This window comes from Lipomyces doorenjongii (assembly GCF_038497915.1).
Source record: "Lipomyces doorenjongii strain NRRL Y-27504 unplaced genomic scaffold V1508scaffold_25, whole genome shotgun sequence".
Classification (NCBI taxonomy): Eukaryota; Fungi; Ascomycota; class Lipomycetes; order Lipomycetales; family Lipomycetaceae; genus Lipomyces; species Lipomyces doorenjongii.
Window position 1 is genome coordinate 91254 of NW_027118092.1, and position 20976 is coordinate 112229.

The following is a 20976-nucleotide window of genomic DNA, read 5'->3' on the forward strand; positions in this document are numbered from 1 at the left end:
CAAGCTGCAGCAGACATTGGGTTTGACTCCGCATGGCGTTAGTCCGCTTTTGGTTGTATCATCGCCAGATAAAGTTTAGCTATTCATACCAGTGTATAAGAGTATTTTCCTAATACAACTCTTAGTAGGGCTCCCAACCAGAGACCGTCTTCAAAACCAGACTCGGTCGGCGATTCTAAGGTCCTGTAGCGTCGGGCGAAGTGATCCGATCCCGTTCAGTGTCGCTGAGGACTGCCACGAAGAGATATACCGGAAAACTTTGTGTTCACCAGTTGGAACAAGTCATGGGGGGTTCAGAGCAAACGACTAGGAGTTCGCATTGTGCGTGCACGCTTCTTCATTTACTTCTTGTTTTAGTGTCTACAAGGATTCAGCTAATAGTTGCAGGAACTTCTCTATTGTCTGATTATGCCAGCAACCTGACTTATTTCCAACAGAAATGCAATAATGCTATAAAGGCAACTAATATGCCAAACTACATAATCCAAATATTCCCAACAGATTTCCAACACTCAGAAGTAACAACCGTCACAAATGTTAATAGTCCAAAAGCATATATGAATCCGATTAAATCTGCCAGAAAATAACCCATTTGATACCATCATGAAACATCTAATGCCGATCCTGACCATTACTACCTAGCAGAATAGCCAAGCTACACAAACTGCATCCTTTCTTCAAGAAGTCGTGCGTAAGCAGCTCGTCAGCAGATGCACGGCTGCTCACATCCACACATAAGCAAACGCTTAGGAAGCTCTTGATTTCTCGACTCAGTTTCTCTGGCCGCTTGAGGGTTGGTGTGCCGTTAGTTGCAATCAGGTATAACGCTTTCAGTGGCTCCTCGTTAAGGTACGGCGGTTCGGATTCAATCATTTCAATCGCCATAATACCTAATGACCAAATATCGACTTTAGCACCATATTCTTTCTGCTTAACGACCTCAGGAGCCATCCAGTACGGAGTGCCGACCATTGTGGCTCGCTTGTTCTTCTGATCAGTCAATTTGGCGCAGAAGCCGAAATCTGTGATCTTGACGTTGCCATGGGAGTCGAGAAGGACATTGTCGCTCTTAATATCGCGATGTATGATGTTCTTGTGATGAAGATGCTGTAGACCTTTGCATGTCTCGAAGCATATCGTCGCAATCTGTGCTTCGGTCAATGTGTTGCTCTCGATGATGTCCGTCAAAGCTCCGCCTTCCATGTACTCCATGATAACCCACAAGTCGGATGGTTCGCGCAGATATGCATCTAAGAAGTTGACAATATTCGGATGTTGAGATTCCTTCATGACCAAAATTTCGTTCACGATCAGCTCCTTACGAGGTTGCGATGCAAGATCCATCTGCTTAATCGCGACCTTGTTGTATCGTGAGCTCATTTGCGGCTGCAATGGAGCAGCGACATACACAGATCCACTCGCACCCTGACCAACCTTGCCCTTCTTATTATACAGCAGAAGAGGATCTCCTGAAGAAACAACAGATCGTAGCTTAATCATGATTTGCATATCATCCATAGTCGAAACTCGCTTCTCTTCCTTCGACGCGGGCCGCGGAAGCGTCACAACATCTGCAGGACGATGTGCCTTCTTGGCATGAGTTGGCTTTGGTTTCTGGATGGGCCCTTGAGGTTGTGGCTGTGGCTGTTGAAGATGTTGTATTTCCTGAGCAGCGATTTGTTGTTGCTGCTGTTTCTGCTGCTTGATTAAGTGTTGTCGTTGAGCTTGTGCTTGGGCATGCTGCATATGCAGCTGTTGCCGTTGTTGTGCCTGAGTCTGAAGCTTAGCGACGTGAGCTCTATACAGAGCATCTTCGTCCTTTGTGACCTGTTCCTCTGCTTTTTGTAGCTGTGGCGAGATCGTGTCGGTTACAGCGCGTCGAGGTGCTGCCGGAGCCGGACGAGTAGCATTAAACGTCTTGAGGGGCGCGACGGAGGGGACAGCCGAGCTTTCAACAGCCGCTGAAGGCTTCTTAATATCATCTCTGGAAGTAGGTTGTTGTAACTTCTGTTGCTGTTGTAATGCCTTTGCGTAGCCCTCTTGCTGACTTTTAGAGGAATACGTGGGAGTGACAACGTCAAGCGCTGGCCGCGTATGCAGTGGATGTCTTGCTGGTATCTCACGCTGGAGCTCTCTACCTCTTTCGCGCTCACGATCAAACTCGCGCTCATTCGCATGTGCGGATGTAGTCGGAGAAGTTGACGCCGGTTCAGAGTTTAAACACTGAACTTGTGGCTGGGTGGTGATCTTGTGCGGGCTTGGGCGAGGAACTTGCGGCGCTGCTCTGTGCGGTGTGGGAAAGGAATTAACTGCAGCCGAAAGAGCCAAATTTGATGGTAGTTTGGCTGACTTTGATGATTCAGGCTGCGACAGTGATGTTTGCAATGGGACGGACGATGGTGTAACGGGAGCTATCCGGCCAGTGGTGTATGCTCGTTGCTGAAGCGCGGGCTTCTGCAGATATGGTTGCGCCGCTGTGTTAGATGGAGCAGAAGAGTTTGACGACGATGATGTAGATAAAGGCGAGGATCCGGTACCTTGTTGTTCCTGAGCCTTAATGTCTGAATAGAATTCAAGGACCTCGATGACAGCCTGTGGATTCTTGGCGTAGTCCTCCTGTGTAATAGCAGACGCATTGAGGAGCTTCGCCCACGTGTCCGGAAGGCCTGTGAATCCACCCGAGCTAGGGTCAAACCCAACATGAACTTTGTGCGTGAAGTTTGTCGGACTGGAGACGCCCATGAGAGGGCATCGCTATTCAAGTGTTAGCGATCCATCTATATAATAAGAAAAGAGAGCAAACCGCATACGCCATAGATCTCATCCATCCATGAGTACAAGTCGACATCACTCTTGCAACTCACAAACAAACTCTTCGTTCCAGAAGTTCTCACGATTTCGAAGCAATAAGGTTTCACATCGACCCGACTGACATTTGTAACAGTGGCGAGCGCGACCGAAGAAGTAGGCGGGCTAGACTCATTTTTGTGAATGTCCACACTCGAGTCGCGTAGCATAAGATATTTCTTTGTCCAGATGAACGACCGTAAGCCATCTTCCTTAACACTGGCCCACCCCTGCTTGATAATTTGACCCTTTAATCCCAAATTCAGGCCACCTGGGCTTTGTTAGCTCGTGCAGGTGAAGAAAGTGCAATTGGCTCATTACCGGTCGCAGATACAGGTGAAAATATTCTATTCGAAGGTAGGACCTGAACATTGGATGCTGATGCCTTGGTAGCCAGCGGCGGTCTGTTCACTGGCGGCGCGGGCGCCGGGCCAGGGTTCATGAACGCACTGTTGGAGGAGTACAGGGAGGTCATTGTACCAAATTATCTCACGAGACAGACCGAAATGATAACTGACTTGACAGCCGGCCACTTTGGAAATATCGAAGCCTCATATACCAAGGTGTGATGTGAAAGTTCGATCTAAGAGCTCCAGTGGAGAAGGGACGAGCCGAGGAAACAGCTTAGAAATCGAGGATTGCGTTTTGTCCCTGGTTTTTCAAGTCAGGAGATCGAAGAGTTCGGTTCTCGAATAAGTTACCAATAGCTGCGAAGAAATCCGCAGAGCCCATGAACAGAAGCAAGGCAGCGAATGGAGGAGTAGAGCAAGAGGCGCAAAAAGTAAGGGACATTCCAGAGTGGGAGTGGGGCCATGGACAGCGGTGCTTTCATAGAGAAAGGGGATTGACTCCTATGCAAACATTGACCACTTGCCCCAACCCTAGCTCATTTTAGTTCAGAGTTGTTCGCACTACGCGTCGCACGCGTTTGGACGCGTCGGTCACGCGTCGGCCTCATCTCGAGCGGCGGGTTGTGTGTGTCTAAGAGCATTTCGCGAAATTGTTTCATATTTTTGAATTCTGAATGTGTAATACAAATTGTGACAGTATATATTTCGCTTTCAGCTTGGGTCGCCCGGGCATAAGAGAATTGGGCGTAGATAGAGCCAAACCTTACTCTCTACGTGAAAATGACCGCCTTGCCTGGCTGCTCTAGCATCGAATGTTATACCTCGGCCCGAGTCAAATGCTAGATACATATCAATATGTGGTTGCTTACTCGACATTATACACGGAACACCGAATTCATGTTGCTCGATTGGAATGAACCTCTTGTGAAGCTGTTAATGTCAATGGAAAATTCTGGTACTCGTGGTGGGATAGGGTTTATACGTGCGCTCGTGTTTAGCTTCCCAACGCCATAGTGAGATAATCAGCTTAGACTGCCCACAACAGGATAACACTTTGTATACGGATTGTCGCATGACGTAGGTATTGCATGTATTTCAAGTATTGAGGAGTTGCGAGTCTGAGACATGGTGCAAATTCATACGCCTTCTGACTATATATTCCAAGGACAGATCCGAGCCGTTGTAGAGGTCTTTCGTTCGGCATTTAACTCACGATTGGCAGATGAAATGAGTTTGCGAGTATGCTCTTCTAATCCCGGCTCTTGTCCCATGCCTGTAACCTGAGGACTGCGAATGGCTGGTTAACTCCAACTTCAGTCTTCAGTCTCGTAAATTTTACCAGCTTAGCTGCTAGACCATATTGTGGTTGGTTTCCATTGCACAATACCGTGACAACACCACAACTACGATAATTAGGCAGCAGATATGACAACGTCTTCCGAGTAGGTGCGCTTCGCGTATTCGTAGCATACTGTTTAACCGTTGCTCCGGAATCTCAATACCATCCGCCGCGGTAGCATCAACCCTACATTCCTTGCAGCGTACATTCGCCATACGCTTCGCCGGCCAAGCTTGAAATCACATCCCTAGAACGCAAGACAGCATGAGCAAGATTCAGATATCTGGTGCCAGGGACAAGATATATACTGTGAAAGATTGTTTGCGACTCAATGATTGATAGTGCTTCGACGAGTTCTTTCGCGACTAAAGCATGTTGGGTTGCACACTGAAACCGGTTGCGCCAACGACCCCCAATCAATGATATTTTTGCAATTTGCTCAAAGGTTAATTTGCCTGTCAGCCTGTGCTTATTATATTAAAGTTGAATACCGGAAGCCCCTATGCTGACAAATGAAAACGGAAAAATTGAGATGCAAGCTGACTCTGTCTTCGGGGTGCGCGGCTTGAGGTCGGATTGTCCGACGGCAAGTCAGTTTGAAGAGACGCGATCTGACCATGGCCATGTGGCCCGCACAAGCCATCCAGGAGCGCCGAGATCATCTCGTCTATATAATGGCTCATCTGGCAAGTCCCGCCATGTATTCTTAATCGCCATTCAATGCCTCTTTAATATCGATATGTACATGCCTGATGATAGCATAAACCCCGATGTTTATGGACTTCCACGGATCTCCTTATCTCGAGATAAGAGAGTCCGGTAACGTGGTGGCATTGTTGTGATCTGTTGTGATCCGGAGGTTCTATAATGGGCATAATGCAACGGTAGATTGCAGTATAGTTTTGAAGAACAAGAGATCCCACAATAAGAGCATGTCTAAAAGAATGGTGTGCTTACAGCATGGCTTCCGCAGCTCACAAAATTTTGAGTAGAAGTCCCTGCGCGGGTTCGAGCTCGCCTTGCAGAAAGTCTCGTGGGTGAATTCTCTGTCTGAAGAGAAGCACATCCGTCTGCTACTCGCCGACTCGTCCGCGGATCGCAATTTTCGAACTCACATTGTCCGCTAGTCGGTGCCACTGTGGACATCCGGCAGCATTCAGCAGCATGAATCCGCTGTCCAACTTGCCTTCATTGGCACCCATTGCGGCCCAAAGTGCGCTGCCGCGTCTACAGCCTCCGACATCGAGCGAAAACTCGCAGCTGAAGTCGCAATTAGATTCCCAGTCTCCGCCATTGGATGAACCGCCGCAGAAGCGAATCAGATCCATCGCGGCCTGCAATAGGTGCAAAGTCCGGAAACAACGATGCGACAATGCGTTCCCCAAATGCACGAATTGCAAGAAGGCCGGCGTGGAGTGCGTGTCGAAGGAACAGGCGTATCCGGCTAGTTATGTGCACCAATTAGAGGAGCATGTCCAGCAATTGGAGAATGCGCTACGAGCTGCCAATCAGAATAAGACCACCGTCGTCGAGCAGCAACTGTCGCCACAGAAGCAGGGCCAGAGGTCGAAATCTCCGAGTAATTCGCTACCGCCTATATCGGCCCCGACGTCGCCAAACGAGACGCGATTGCAGTCGCGGTCGACACAGAATCAGCAACAGCAGCAGCAGCCGTCGTTGCCGCCGATAAACTATGTCAAGACATCGACCTCGTCTGCGGATCAGCCTGCGAGCCGTGATTTGATTGCAATGACATATCCAAATCCCCCACCGTCATATTATCTCGGATCAACGTCGGGCTTCCCTCTCACGAAGCTCGTACAAGCCGCCATATTTGGCCGGTCGTTGCCGAAGTCTTTACCAATCCGGACCGACATGCCGCAGCTCCCCGCAGTACAACCGCCTCCGCACGAATATACCCACCAAGCACCACCCGACAGTGTGACATCATTGCCACCGATTGAACCGCTAATAGGTTCAGCGATGGCGGCAGCGACGACGCAGAATGTTGTCCAACTCGAGTCGCAACTCACACAGGCATTTCTGTCGTCCCTACCACCGCCGTACATGGCACAGCGACTGGTCGAGGCGTACTTGAACGGTGTTCATATGCGGTATCCGTTTATTTACAAAGGTGACATTTTCAACTGGAACAGCCATCGGGAAGATATCGCGCGCGAGTTGGCGATCATCACGGCACGGAACCCTGCAGCGGCAGCGGCGATATTGGCTGATCATCAGCAGTGCAAACAGAGGCCGTCGCAGCCACCGCAATCTGGTCCATTTGCTTCATCTCTCAAGTCTGCACCGTCGCCGCAATTGAAAGCTTTTAAGCCTCCAGGAACTGCTGCGGGAGATCAACCACAGAGTGAAAGTACCGCGTCGCATATCAAGCAAGAGCCAAGTCCGACTGTGTCATCGTCCTCGCCGGCAACGTCCACGTCTGCGTCTTCGGTGTCAAGTGCGGGTGTTACTGCGCAGATGGATTCTAAAAAAAAGTCTCCCGAATACGAGCGAGAATTAAAGTCGCTGTGGTTCAAGCTACAGATGATATATGCGATTGGCGCGCGATATCTGCAGCTGACGGGCACGTACGCATATATTCCCCCCGACGTATGTTACTTGGATCACCCAGTTAGGCTTAGACTAATTTTTGACAGATTCACTACCACACTGCGATGCGGTACCTCGACATCCTATCCGACTCGCCGCTGATCGAAATAATCGAAAAACTACTTCTAGTAGTCGTTTTCCAGCTCCGTTCACCTAGCGGTCCGGGAATCTGGCATTTGACGGGCTTCACCGTGCGACTCTGCGTTGAGGCGGGTTTCCATCGGAAACTGAACGTCAAGAGCGCGCTGGAAGATCAACGCCGGAAGAAGATTTTCTGGAGTTTATATGTGTTGGAGCGTAGTGTATCCGTCACGCTTGGTCGTCCATTCTGTATCGCAGATAGAGATATCGATGTTGATGTAAGCTGATTATTATTGATGGAAGATGTGAAGCGTACTGACGAACTAGTTACCGGCGAATGTGGATGAAGAAGTCCGTAACGAGACGGAACTCGAGAAAGCAATTGGGGCATGTACTATGAACGACGTGACGTCGATGACGTCCGCGATATTCATCATGCAGATCAAACGCATAGCATCACACATTCAGGAAAAGATTTACCGAGTCGACAAGCAAGAACTACCACCTGACGAAAAATTTGAACAGTTGCGCAAAGAACTTGACGATTGGGGCCAGTCTATTTTGAACTGTAAGACGATTCTGCCGTTGAGCTCGACGCCGACACCTAGGTTGTACGTGTCAGAGGAATACTACATGCTGAACTACCATCAAAACATGCGTCTTCTTTTCGTGCCGAAGCTGCCGATGCTCGCGTCCGACACGGAAGAATTCAAGCTATGTCTACGGTCGTCCGGACAGCTATGCCAGATTTACAAGCGGTTGCACCAGTACCTCCGCACCGTATCGTACTCCTTTCTCGCGCTGCAAGCGTCGTTCATGGCGGGCATAACGATGATATACTGCTACACGAAAGACCAATCTATTCTCGACACGCAGTTTTTGGCAGACATACGGGCTTGTTCGACGGTCCTCTACATTATCGCCGAGCGGTGGCCGGCGTCGAAACATTTCCGGGACTCGTTCGAGTCATATTTGAATTCTGCTATCGAATCTGGTGATTTCAGTCCAGACAAGAGTGTCACGCCGTCGAGAAGAGAGAGTACTTCTGGTACGACTTTTTCGCTCGCGACAACTTCCCCGACAGCATCCGCACCAGCTATGCAGCAGCCGCAATACCAGCCAGCATACGCGGTCCTTCCGACGACATCGTCGACGTCAACAACTACAACCACGGCAGCTTCAACGCCGATGCGTTTCGACATGAACTTGTCCTCGATAATCCAAGTAACCCAGCCGACGGATTCGACGCAACCCACTCAAACCACTCAACCCCCGCTAATGTCGACGACGCCCATCTCGAGCGGGTCGCCGGAGAAATCCGTCAGCTCGGACAAACATCTCCGAGCACCGCCAGACATGCCGCGTCCGAAATCTCTTCTCGAGGACCTAGCACCCGTGCAAGACGAGCTCTGGGATATCCTCCAGCAAGGCACACAGCAGCAGGATTTAGGCGAGGGTGGTGGTGTACCAGGCAGCTTCGCGCACCCACAATTTGAGTCCGCACAGGGTCTCGGTATGGCGATGGGCTTGAACATGTCCGGGATCGGGATGGGCGTAGGCGCGGGCATGGGAGGCATGGGCATGGGCATGGGACTTCAGGGGACGCTGGGGACGCTGGGCTCGGCGTCGGTGGGACAGTTACCTGGTTCGCAGATTTGGAAAACGCAGACGGTCGGTGTGAATTCAACTCAGCAGCAGCTGGAGATGTGGCCGCCGCTCGGCAGTACGATCGGGAATAGTGTGCCCGCGCCGGGCACATTCTCCGCCGGTACTGCCCCGAGTCCGGGGATGCACGGCCCGATGGCAGTGCAGGCAAGTCCGACGTTCTCGAGGTCATTATCGACGTCATCTGTGACGAGGACACCGCAACAGCAAACGCAACAACAGTCGCAGCAGGAGTCGCCGGCGAGAAGTCAGCACCATCCGAGTCTGCAGGATATGAACGCGGAAATGGGAGTTGGCATCGGGAACGCGGCGCTGTTCCGGTGGCCCGGTGATTTTGGTGATTTGTATTACTGAGTGTACGATTACTAGTGACATGATTATGTATTTGTGAAGACAATTTTTTGGACGGCCGGCGTTGCATTGCTTGGGTTTGTCTGGTAGTCAGCGGGAAGGGATTAAGATAGAAAACTGGTACTAATAATATTAAGAATCAAGTATCGACAAAGTTATAGTATTAAGCAGTAGAGCATTCATTCAGCATTCCCCATTTCAGTCGCTCTTCCAAAAGATTTAATCCTCTCAGCAAGTCAGTCTGTGGTATAGCACAGGCACAGGCAGTCAGATCAGAAGAAAGCGAAAACACAAAGGCCCCCAACCAAAACACTGAGCCACGCGACACTCTGCGCAGTAGTCGCCGCCGCGTGGTTAGCGGCGGCTTCGGGTGCAAACGGTGACGTGGCATTTGACGTCGTGTTTGTGAAGGTTGTGTTTGACATACTGGGTGCCGTCGCGTTGGGGAAGGTGAGGTTGACTGCCTCGACCTCTGCGGCGATGGGGAAGGTGATGTTGACTGGATCACTCTGCGCGGCGATGAGGGGCGCCCCGAGGGCGAGGATGAGGAGCGGCTTTGAGAAATGCATTTTGTTTGCTTGATGATGTGATGATTCACGATTGTGGTGCGGTGATGTGTGAGGATGCAGTGAAGGCAATTGAGATGGAATGAAGTGGGCGAAGATGTGGGTATTTGAATGCTGCCGGGTCGAGGGACATGCCCGAGCAGCAGAGAAACAATAACAATGTGACGTCAGCTAACTCTACATCAGGCCATTTTCAAATCAAAATTGTTTTATATACTAAACGTTACATGCCATTCATTATATTCATCAACATCTCGAGACATGCTATTTAATCTGAGCCAAAGTTATTCTGCCAAGCTTTCCAACGTCGATAACCCCTCGAGCAATCACCCACGTCTCCATCATAACGTCACTATCAACTCCTTACCATCGCTCGAGAGGTTCCGCCCATGCAACTATATCAGCGTATTTACAATGACACTGAGGTTTAGTGAGAATAATGACTACCGAAGCCTGTGTATGAATTCCTTTCAACATTGGGTGTCTGTTCCAAAGACCATGATCGAAAAATCTTCCCACGCAGCGCGCAGATAAGCAATCTACTTGCCTAACTGCAAAGCGTTGCCCAGGAGTAATACCAAAATTTTATACAACATAAAATTATCTATTCAAAACGCGCCCAAACTATACCAACGTGGATACAAAATATTAGCAACTTTTTTCGATAAGCAATCACGTTTAACTACACTTAATGTACATCTAAATGGTATTAACCAGTATAATACACAAATTCACATACAATTTACAATGGAACACCCAAACCCCGAACAATATTCACGAACTCGTAGCGAATCATGACCAAACCAAATCCAAAGAGAGACAAGATCTATGAGGGGATAGAGATCACGGTGTCAGAGGCAGAGAGCCACTGCGCGATCGAGTCCGCTGAGATGGAGTCACCAAAGTCGGTTGAGGAGTCGAGCTCGAGGAGGTAGATTGACTGTGAATTGCCGTCGAACAGGATCGCGGCCTTCATTGTCGTGTCAGTCGGGCGAGTGAAGTAGTCCGACGTACCGCCACCCCCGTAGGTATTGTCGGTACCTTGCCATGTGTGCAAGGTCGTTGTGAGGTACTGGGACCCAGTTGAGAGAACCTCGAACGCATCGAATTCGCCGCAGCCGGAGTTCCAGCATGAGCAGGAGCCGTATTGCTGTGTCCGGGGGATCTTGCCGTTCAGGAACCAGACGGCAGGCATGTCGATGTTGTATGAGGCATCGGAGCTGGTGTCGGACGGCATGCTGAATTCGAGGAGGAAGAGCTTCGTGTCTCCGGTGAAGCCTTCAAAGGCGGGGATACCGTCACGGTAGTAGCCACAGCTGGAACTGGTGCAAGGAGTGTCGGTGAATATGATGACCTCTGCATTGGATGGCAAGGAGACGTCGCCAAGGACCTGGGCGTCGGAAGCGGCGGTGACGCCGTCGGTGTTGCAGTACGAGAGCGAGCTGCCCCAGCAGGACGACCAGGTGCCAGAGCCATTGGTGCCGCCGAGATTGTTGAGGAACGTCAGACCATTCGAGACCCCTTGTGCGGAATTGTAGTACGCGAACCGGGACCAGGACGAGGTCGAAGAAGTAGATGTAGGTGCCGCTGAAGATGATGTCGACGAGCTAGACGACTCTGCGGACGACGATGAGGACGCAGTGGTAGTAGAAACCACGAACGTGGTGGTTGACGACGCCGCAGCGGTATCGATCCACAACTGCGATGGAACGTTGGAAGTCTGGTCCCACTGAGTTTGGTACGTGGCCGTGGACTGGTCGACATGATTGTCTACAACGGCGACAGTGGAGGTCATGGCCTGGGTGTCAGACGGGGAGCTGTAGACAACAGAGTCTGGAGACGACGGCAAGGCTGTCGATGTGGCGATCCCGTCTGGATTTTCGTAAACTGTCTCATAGACCGTCACAATCTCGGTCACGATGTCGAGCGCGCGCTTCTCGCGGCGAACAGCGTGTTGTTGGTCGTGCAAGTGCGATTCACGTTTGCTGTGTTCATTTCGCTTTTCATGGACGTGGTGGCCGTCGCGCTTCTTAATCTTTGCTGTCGCGGACTGGGAGCCTGCGGAATAGACGGCTACCTGTTTGATTTGCATGGGGCCGCGGAAGTGGAGCGAGATATCCTCGTTCATGGGCGCAAGACTGCCAGAGAAGGAGGTCGAGGAGGTTGAGCAGGTGCAATCGTCCATTGAGGTGACTTCGTCGTACGAGCCCGAGAAGCCGACATTTTCGTAGGCTACTGCGGTGACGGCGTTGCAGTAGTAATTACCACTGATTTCCGAGCAGGACGAGGCCGCGGCGAGCGAACCCCCGAGGGCGACTGTGAGAGCGAGAGTCGATATGAGCATGCTTAAATACACAGGACTGTTGAGACGGCGACTACTACGAAGAAGAACAAGAAGAACAAGAAAAGAGCGTTAGGATGCGGCGACCGGACAAAAAAGAGCGACAGGTGCACAGGTAGAAGTGGGTTAGAAATGGCGAAGGGAGGGGGGCAGGGAGCAAGGGGTTTTATTGTTTTGGACGAGTTCGCGTGTCGCGTGTGCACGAACCCGCGTGCGTTTGCAGAGTCCCAAACTTGGGCCTGGGTTAGTGAAGAATGCGTTGCGCGTGGCTGGGCACCCAAGGCACAAACAGGTACAGAGTTTCGCTATACAGACATTGTATTGGTCAGAACAAGGCAATCACCCGCCACGCCTCAACACTGCATTCCCCGACCAAATAAATAATCACCGAATGGCTGGCCATCCCACTTCAGTCGTCAGTCTCCTCGCGGTGGCTGGGCAAATACACGCAATTCGCGTCGTCAGAGCAGCTTACTTAGAGCATTACATCGTCAAAGAAGAAAGCAGAATACGTCAGATGGATCTGCGACAAACTCATACATCAAGATTGACACTCTGTGAGTCAAGTCGACGCAATGCCAGCAGGGAAATTAGGGTCATTTCGTGGACACGGAGCGGTAATTTTATGGCAAACTCTAATTAGTGTCAAATTTTGTAACAATTACAGTATAAAACAATCGATTCATGACAGAAACTTTGCGACAAGAATATAATATATTAAATTATCCGCGCTGTTCTTTGTGTTGTGTATGAGCAGTACAAAGGTGGCCTTGTTGCGAGCGACAAGCTGCATTATTGGCGACTCCTGTGTTTCCCCTCGAATGACATTTGTGCGGCCGAAGTCGGCCACATCACAAGTCACAAGTCACAGGTCACACCACTTGGTCGGGTAATTTGACAGATGCAGGGTCCACCTCATCTCGTTTGTCTGGTCTTCAACCGTCGTGTGAATAATTTCTGTCGTCAACAGCATCCACAGAGTCGAAGACAGACGATATGTGGTAATGTGCTAACCTGTCTGTATTACGTCAAAGAAAGCTAATGCCCATCTGGCAGTCATTCCCATCCCGTTTGTTCTACTTGTATCACCGGCTGCCTCGTCGAAATGAGATAGTTTCCGTTTCCGCCCTCACGCATCTGAAATTACAAATTTATTTCTCTCTTGTCACAGACCACCCGCCCCACTACTACAAAGCCTCGCGCCACATCCTATTACTGACTTAGTACCTGTACTGGCACCGATTACTGTCTTGCAATTTCCGCTGGTATCGTCGCTTCTGCATGTTCCCGAAAGGTCATCGCCGCCTTCGGAAGTGTTATGGACTCCACTGCGGCGATGCTCAGATCGTCATAACTGATTAATATTCCCTACCGATATAGATGTGGCGTTTTTTTGGGCCATGTCGAATTCTGTCGTTAGGCAATCAATATAGATACTGTTTAATCATCATAGTACAGTCTGATACCGCACATCCATGAAGTACGCTTATTCTCCATGGTTCCAGTTATAAGTTGGTTGCGTGTCATCGTAGCTCATTAGCTGTCTTTAATTCGAACGATTTGGTGCCAGTTGCGGTCGTGCCCGAATTTACGTTTGTTGCGGTATAGGTAGTACCTTGTCGCGTCCACACAAGTTTGCTACAGTTAGCGCAATAATAAATACATCGCAAGTAACTTAAGTATAGTAGTTAACTCAGCGTTAATGACGCGGATCCCATAACCAGCCAGGCAGGCAGCAGCAGAGAGCACTCGTTCATCGGCCCGTTCACATGGCAGCGGGGCGAAGGAACATCGGCTCAGTAATCGGCCGAACCCTTCTCCACAGTGCAAGTTATGTATGGTGCAGCCGTTTGGCCGCGAGCAGCAACGTGACGTTGTGCTTTCCCCGCACTACGCTCGCTCGCCTTGCTTGCCGTTCTGTTTTGGTTCTAGTCGTACAGAAGCCTCAACATCTACACGCAGATGTATCCCAACCCATCGCACCCACAATAATGCCGTTTTCACGTGACTGCCATGGTGCGGATCGTTATATGACCTGATCCGACTCCCACTCTTCATCATCACTTTTATTTCCTCGTTCCCTCTGCGCAAAAATGACCGACCATGTAAGCTTAGATCTGGTTCAGTAATATACTCCGCGTCATCATGCTAACTGCAGATCAGGTTATTGTCGTCGGCGGTGGCCTTTCCGGCTTGTCCGCGGCGCACCAGCTCCTCATCAACGGTGCCAATGTCGTAGTCCTCGACAAGCAGGGTTCGTGATTTTTCGTGTTTAAATGGGTTGCACGCGCAATAATACTAATCTAATTGCAGGCTTTTTTGGCGGCAACTCCACGAAAGCGACGTCTGGCATTAACGGTGCGCTCACACGCACACAAATCGACCTCAAGATTCAAGACTCTGTCCAGCAATTCTACGATGACACTCTCCGCTCCGCGCGGGACCTCGCCCGCCCCGAACTCATCCGGGTGTTGACATACAATTCCGCAGCAGCCGTCGAGTGGCTCCAGGACGTTTTCAAGCTTGATCTGACCCTCGTGTCCAGACTGGGCGGACACTCTCAGCCCCGCACCCACCGTGGCCATGATGCAAAGTTTCCCGGTATGGCCATCACGTATGCGCTCATGGAGAAACTCGAAGACTACGCCGAGGCAATCCCTGACCGCGTTCAGATTTTGAAGAAAGCGCGCGTGACGAAGCTGATCCAGGACCCATCCGACGAACTTAAAGTTCTTGGCGTAGAGTACGAGAACGAGAATGGCGAGATAATGCAGCTGTACGGTCCGGTCGTGCTCGCGACCGGTGGCTACGCTGCTGACTTCACCGACTCGTCGCTCTTGAAGAAATACCGACCGGACGTGTACGGTCTCGCGACAACAAACGGCACTCACGCCACAGGCGACGGCCAGAAAATGATCATGCAAGCTGGCGGCCACGGCATCGATCTTGAAAAGGTCCAGGTCCATCCTACTGGCCTCGTGGACCCGAAAGACCCGGATAACAGGTGGAAGTTTCTTGCAGCGGAGGCTTTGCGCGGTGAAGGCGGTCTGTTGCTCAACGCTACCGGCGACAGATTCTGCGACGAGCTTGGACACAGAGATTACGTTTCAGGCGAGATTTTCAAGACGAAGGCGCCGATCAGACTTGTGCTCAACGGGAAGGCGTCTGACGTCCTCGATTTCCACACAAAGCACTATTCTGGTCGCGGTCTCATGCGGAAAATGACTGGCCGCGAATTAGCCAGGGAAATCGGTTGCAGCGAAGACAAGCTGAAAAAAGTATTTGATGACTACAACGCAATCGGTGCAGGCAAGAAGAAAGACCCGTACGGAAAGAAGTATTTCACCAATCTCCCCTTGGACATCAACGACGACAACTTCCACGTCGCGCTCGTTACGCCTGTCTTGCATTTCACTATGGGCGGCGTCGAAATTACGGATAAAGCTCAGGTTTTGCACGCTCAATCGAAGAAACCATTTGACGGCCTATACGCATGCGGCGAGCTCGCCGGCGGCGTCCATGGTGCAAACAGACTCGGTGGATCCTCGCTTCTGGGATGTGTCGTCTACGGACGCGTGGCCGGTGACTCTGCATCGCAGTACTTGTTCCAGAAACTCCTCAAAGGTGGCGCCTCGTCTGCCAGCAAGCGTCTTGGCATGATTTCTCTCCACATCGACCCTTCCAACCCCGGACAGGTCGTTGTCAACTGGGACAGTAATTCTTCTTCCCCTGCTGCAAACCGTGAATTCGTCCCGTACGCGTCGGCTTCCTCATCGCCATCTGCCGCCATCGCCGCCACCTCCGCCAAACCCGAATCTGCCGAGAAAAAGTCTGGTCCGAAAGGATTCTCCATTCCGACAAAAGAATTCACACCAGAGGAGGTCTCCCAACACAACAAGAAGACAGACTGCTGGGTCATTGTCAAAAACCTAGTCATGGACGTCACTAATTTCCTCGAAGACCATCCCGGTGGTGTGAACGCGATTGTGAATTTTGCTGGCAGAGATGCCACTACGGAGTTTGAGATGCTACATGAGGATCGGGTCATTCCCAAGTATGCACCCGAGTCGGTTATTGGACGTGTTAAGGGCACGAATCCGGCCCTTGAGTTGTGATGTGTATATATATATCTGTTTCGTTGTTGTCACTCTGTGTTTGTTTCGGTCCAATAAAACTTGCGCGCTGCAGGTAAATGAAACACATGCGCATTACCGCGCACATTTAGCGATGAAGACGACGAAGTAAGCATGTAGTCGACTTGTACATATTCCATCGTACGAATTACAGTGAGTATTTCACAAGGTCGAGTCGATACAAACAATGAAGTAAGGCCTACCGCATCAAGATCCTTCGTGTCGTACAATGCCTTCATTGGCTGAAATATTTTCTTGTGTTTTTTGATTGTTTTGCTTTGTGATTAAAAGGCGCATACGATGAATAGCGTACATTAACGAAGGAAACGCCAGAAGATAAACGTCTTTTGTGTACATACTCATAAATGACAACTTTTATACTACACCCATCCCATCACCATCCAAAAATCTTAACATTAGAAACAACAAAATAATCAATTAAGAAAAAGAAACCGCAAAAGTCTATCTAACGCGTGGACATCGACCGGGTGACGACACGCTTGAGCATAAGCTCAGCCTTTCTCAAATCATCAGCAGAAGCGTCTTCGATCTCCAACGCCGCCATCGCGTCCGACAACGCGTTCTCGATCCTGTCCTTCGCGCCGCGCTTAAGCTTGAGTGAGATAGCCGGGTCGGTGATTGTCGACTCGACGGATGAGATGTAGCTCTCCAATTGCTGCTTCTGCTCGAATTTCTTGGAGAAAGCCTCGTCCTGGGACTTGAACTTCTCTGCCTCCGAGATCATCTTCTCAATGTCTTGCGACGACAACTTGCCGACAGAGTTCGAGATCGTAATGTTTGCCGATCGGCCCGTGGATTTCTCAACGGCGGTGACCTTCAGGATACCGTTTGCGTCGACTTCGAAGATGGCCTCGAGGACAGGCTCGCCAGCTCTCATGGGTGGAATGCCCTTCAAGTCGAACTCACCCAGGAGAGTGTTCTCAGAGCAATTCACACGCTCACCCTGGTAGACCGGGAACTGGACAGTTGTCTGGTGGTCCTCGATCGTGGTGAAAGTCCGGCGCTTGAGAGTGGGGACGGTAGTGTTGCGCGGTACAACGGGTGCGAAGATGTTTCCCTCCATCGCGACACCGAGCGAAAGCGGGACAACGTCGAGCAAAAGAAGATCCTCAGTTTCCTCGCCGACCGCCTGGTTGGTGAGAATGGCACCCTGGACGGCTGCACCGTACGCGACGGCCTCGTCGGGATTGATCGACTTCTCGAGCTGCTTGCCGTCGAAGAAATCAGACAGCATCTTTTGGATCTTGGGGATACGGGTCGAGCCGCCGACCAAGACAACCTCGTCAACAGCCGACTTCTCGACCTTGGCGTCCTTGAGAACCTGCTCGACCGGTGAGAGCGTGCTCTTAAACAGAGCAGCGTTCAAGTCCTCAAAACGAGCACGGGTGATGTTGGTGTTGAAGTCTTCGCCTTGGAAGAGCGAGTCAATCTCGACGGTGGTCTGTGTGACGGACGAGAGCGTACGCTTGGCGCGCTCACAAGCAGAGCGCAGACGTCGAAGTGCACGAGCGTCATCGCTAATGTCGTGCTTGGTCTTGCGCTTGAACTCTGTCTTAAAGTGCTCCAACAAGTTCGTGTCGAAATCCTGGCCACCCAAGTGAGTGTCACCAGCAGTAGCCTTGACTGTGAAAACACCGCCCTCGATCTTCAAAAGCGAGACATCGAAAGTACCGCCACCAAGATCGAAAATCAAAACATACTTCTCCTTCTTGGTCTTGCCAGCACCGAGACCGTAGGCAATAGCCGCTGCGGTAGGCTCGTTGATGATACGCAAAACGTTCAAGCCGGCAATCGCACCAGCATCCTTTGTAGCCTGACGCTGCGAGTCGTTGAAGTAGGCAGGGACAGTAATGACAGCCTTCTCGACCTTCTTGCCAAGTTTAGCCTCAGCAATCTCCTTCATCTTGACCAAAACCATGGAGCTGATCTCCTGGGGAGAGAAAGTCTTCCTCTCGCCAAGGTAATCAACCTCGATCAAGGGCTGCCCAGACGGATCAGAAATGACAGCGAATGGCCAGGTCTTTGCGTCCTTCTGGACACTTGGGTCATCGAATCTTCGGCCAATAAGACGCCTGTATTCGAATATTAGCGACAGTCTTCTCTATTCGGCTCCGGGAAAACTCACTTAGCATCGAAGACAGTGTTCCTGGGGTTCAAAGCTGCCTGATTCTTAGCGGCATCGCCAATCAAACGTTCCTTGTCAGTGAAGGCAACAAAGGAAGGAGTGACACGGTTTCCCTGCTCGTTGGCAATAATCTCCACAGCCGAGTCGTACGTGGCAACGCAACTATCGATATTAGTCTCTGATTTGAGGCAATCGCACACATTGTTGATTGCTAGAATGACTTACGAGTACGTGGTTCCAAGATCCTATTACCGAGTCAGTACATGTCCATAAAATATTAACTATATAGCATAGATATCGATTACATACGATACCGATCGCACCCGGGAAAACTTCCTCAGTAGACATTTTGTCTGAACTCTGTACAAATAAACAAATAAAGACTACAATAAAGGTCCTAACGTTGCAGAATCCTTATGTGTAAGTTAATATGGAATTGGGAAGTAGGAGGGACGAGGAAAAAAATTTTGGGTGCGGACTTGCGCTTGTCCGCGTCGCTGGGAAAAAAAATTTAGGTGAGGCTACCTGTCGAGTACCCTTACCCCGACCGCCACCCGGTGCCTGAACTGTAATTTTTGACGACGACCGCCGACAACAAAGACCACCACGATATGTATCATAATAACCTGTTTTTATATATCATTATTTATTATGCGATCAGAATGTAGGTGTTTAATTTCTAAACTCTATCTAATATATATGTACATTCAACAATTTACATGTGAGAGGTTGTGTAGCCGATCTGGGTAGGCCACTGCACTTTAACTCCGTACTGCTTCGCGAGATCCAACACGAAGCTCGGATTATGCGAAAATGGTCTGCCGATAAACACGGCGTCGACGCCCTCGGAGAGAACCTGCTCAATAACTTCAGGCTTGTGAAGCGCTCCGACAGGCGCAACGCCGAAGTTGGGCAGGGCCTTCTTGACCGGGTACGCGAACGGTGCCTGGAACGCGGGCCCGTACTCGATTTTTGCGTCTGGAGAATTTCCGCCAGAGGAGACATCGAGGAGATCGACTCCTAGCTCGGAGATGACCTTGGAGAACTTGACTGTATCTTCGACTGTCCAGCCCTCGTTCTTGTACTCTAATCTGTCGGATGCAGAGATTCGGAAGAAGAGCAGTACGTTCTCAGGAATGACAGCTTTGACGGCCTTGACGACCTCGGTCGCAAACCTGATGCGGCCCTCGAACGAGCCACCGTACTCGTCAGTGCGCTTGTTGGTTTTGGGCGATAGAAACTCGTTGATAAGGTAGCCATGAGCACCGTGAATCTCGATAACGTCGAAGCCGGCCTTGACTGCACGAATTGCGGCCTGTTTCCAGCAGTCGATCAAAAACTCGATCTGCGAGACAGTGACCTGTTGCGGCTCGACATAGTCATCGTCGAACTTTCCTGGCGATGGCGCAACAATCTTGTCCTCGTATCCTCTCTCGGGACCATCGTGGGCGTAGTTACCGGGCGACCACGGCGCGAGACAAGAGCCCTTACGGCCGGCGTGAGCGAGTTGAATACCAACCTTCTGGCCCTGCGAATGGACAAAGTCGGTGATGCGCTTGAAAGGAGCAATGTGCTCGTCTTTCCACAGACCGGCGTCGTAGCCGGTGATACCTGAGTAGGGTGCGACGGCTGTGGCCTCGATAATGGCGAGCGACGCACCACGGACTGCGTAGGAACCAATTGCAACAAGAGTCCAGTCGGTTACGAAACCGTCCTCATAGGAGTATTGGCACATAGGCGAAACCTGTAGCGTATTAGTGGCTGGCGACATATCTGCACGAATAAATATAACTGACCCAGATTCTGTTCTGGAAGGTCACTCCGCGGATAGTGACGGGAGTGAAGGCCTTTGGAACAGGAATACCATCGGGAACCGAAAGTAAGGCTCCTGCTGCCGGCTCCTGTGCGGGAGTGTAGTATGGCACCCCTGGTAACTGTTAGTAAATTCCGAGGAGATATCGTAGCAATTGAGGCAATTAAAAAAATTTACCGGCGGCGGCCTTGACAACGACAGGCTCGGACATGTGTGGCAATAACGAATTGAGTGTTGTAGTTAGGCGAAAAGTTTAGAGTGACCGTCAGAGAGCTGTGAGAATATTCTTCGGAGAGCTTCGGAGATAGGCCCAATAAACAGAGCACAACGATAAGGAAACGTGACTGCGATCGTGTCCGAAATTTGCCGCACAGACTGCAACCACAGCAGCAGAGCTCGTAGGTATATATATATGTATATTCTATAGCGTAGAAGCTTCAGGTAGGAGTGATGAAGTAAGCGTGCATGCTCGGCATTAAATTACGCAAAAAATTAGGGATAATATCAAAAATGCCATCGAGCTTCGTACCCATCATAATGCATAATGGCGTCAGTGATGATGTTATTGATTTAGTTAGCGCTAAATAAATTATTGATAAGCATTTTGTGCACATTGTATGAAGACTCTAGACTTTCAGTGCATGAAATATAGGTTGCTGTGTAGGAGAATCTGGCTGGTACTGCAGATTTGGCCATTGACGGAAAGGCGGACTGGAATCACCATTACAGCT

The 20976-nt window shown here is 50.5% G+C and overlaps 7 protein-coding genes across 7 annotated transcripts; 2 read left to right on the forward strand and 5 right to left on the reverse strand.

The window, feature by feature from the left end:
• Nucleotides 1-599: 599 nt before the first annotated feature.
• V1508DRAFT_129427 (kinase-like domain-containing protein) lies at nt 600-3424 on the reverse strand. Its single transcript, XM_066935953.1, has 3 exons — nt 3169-3424; nt 2811-3118; nt 600-2754 (listed from the first exon to the last, which is right to left on the reverse strand). The coding sequence occupies exons 1-3, from the start codon at nt 3320-3322 to the stop codon at nt 613-615; spliced, it is 2604 nt and encodes an 867-aa protein (XP_066795755.1). The 5' UTR covers nt 3323-3424; the 3' UTR covers nt 600-612.
• Nucleotides 3425-5484: 2060 nt separating this feature from the next.
• Nucleotides 5485-9417, forward strand: V1508DRAFT_447544 (fungal-specific transcription factor domain-containing protein). Its single transcript, XM_066942450.1, has 3 exons — nt 5485-7149; nt 7197-7508; nt 7558-9417. The coding sequence occupies exons 1-3, from the start codon at nt 5701-5703 to the stop codon at nt 9247-9249; spliced, it is 3453 nt and encodes a 1150-aa protein (XP_066795756.1). The 5' UTR covers nt 5485-5700; the 3' UTR covers nt 9250-9417.
• A 101-nt stretch (nt 9418-9518) lies between these two features.
• On the reverse strand, nt 9519-9815 carry V1508DRAFT_397552 (uncharacterized protein; the record flags this gene model as incomplete). Its single annotated transcript, XM_066938158.1, has 1 exon — nt 9519-9815. One exon carries the CDS (start codon nt 9813-9815, stop codon nt 9519-9521), a length of 297 nt encoding a protein of 98 aa, XP_066795757.1.
• Nucleotides 9816-10321: 506 nt separating this feature from the next.
• On the reverse strand, nt 10322-12300 carry V1508DRAFT_129494 (putative TOS1-like glycosyl hydrolase-domain-containing protein). Its single transcript, XM_066935954.1, has one exon. The coding sequence runs from the start codon at nt 12154-12156 to the stop codon at nt 10639-10641; it is 1518 nt and encodes a 505-aa protein (XP_066795758.1). The 5' UTR covers nt 12157-12300; the 3' UTR covers nt 10322-10638.
• A 1912-nt stretch (nt 12301-14212) lies between these two features.
• On the forward strand, nt 14213-16684 carry V1508DRAFT_455856 (FAD binding domain-containing protein). The gene is made up of 3 exons (XM_066942631.1): nt 14213-14258; nt 14317-14407; nt 14467-16684. Exons 1-3 carry the CDS (start codon nt 14247-14249, stop codon nt 16266-16268), a joined length of 1905 nt encoding a protein of 634 aa, XP_066795759.1. The 5' UTR covers nt 14213-14246; the 3' UTR covers nt 16269-16684.
• V1508DRAFT_370777 (heat shock protein 70 family) lies at nt 16553-18918 on the reverse strand. Its single transcript, XM_066937473.1, has 4 exons — nt 18742-18918; nt 18658-18677; nt 18433-18594; nt 16553-18379 (listed from the first exon to the last, which is right to left on the reverse strand). Exons 1-4 carry the CDS (start codon nt 18778-18780, stop codon nt 16753-16755), a joined length of 1848 nt encoding a protein of 615 aa, XP_066795760.1. The 5' UTR covers nt 18781-18918; the 3' UTR covers nt 16553-16752.
• Nucleotides 18919-19147: 229 nt separating this feature from the next.
• On the reverse strand, nt 19148-20456 carry V1508DRAFT_397556 (uncharacterized protein; the record flags this gene model as incomplete). The annotated part of the gene is made up of 3 exons (XM_066938159.1): nt 19148-20176; nt 20229-20359; nt 20423-20456. The coding sequence occupies 3 exons, from the start codon at nt 20454-20456 to the stop codon at nt 19148-19150; spliced, it is 1194 nt and encodes a 397-aa protein (XP_066795761.1).
• Between the last annotated feature and the right edge of the window lie 520 nt (nt 20457-20976).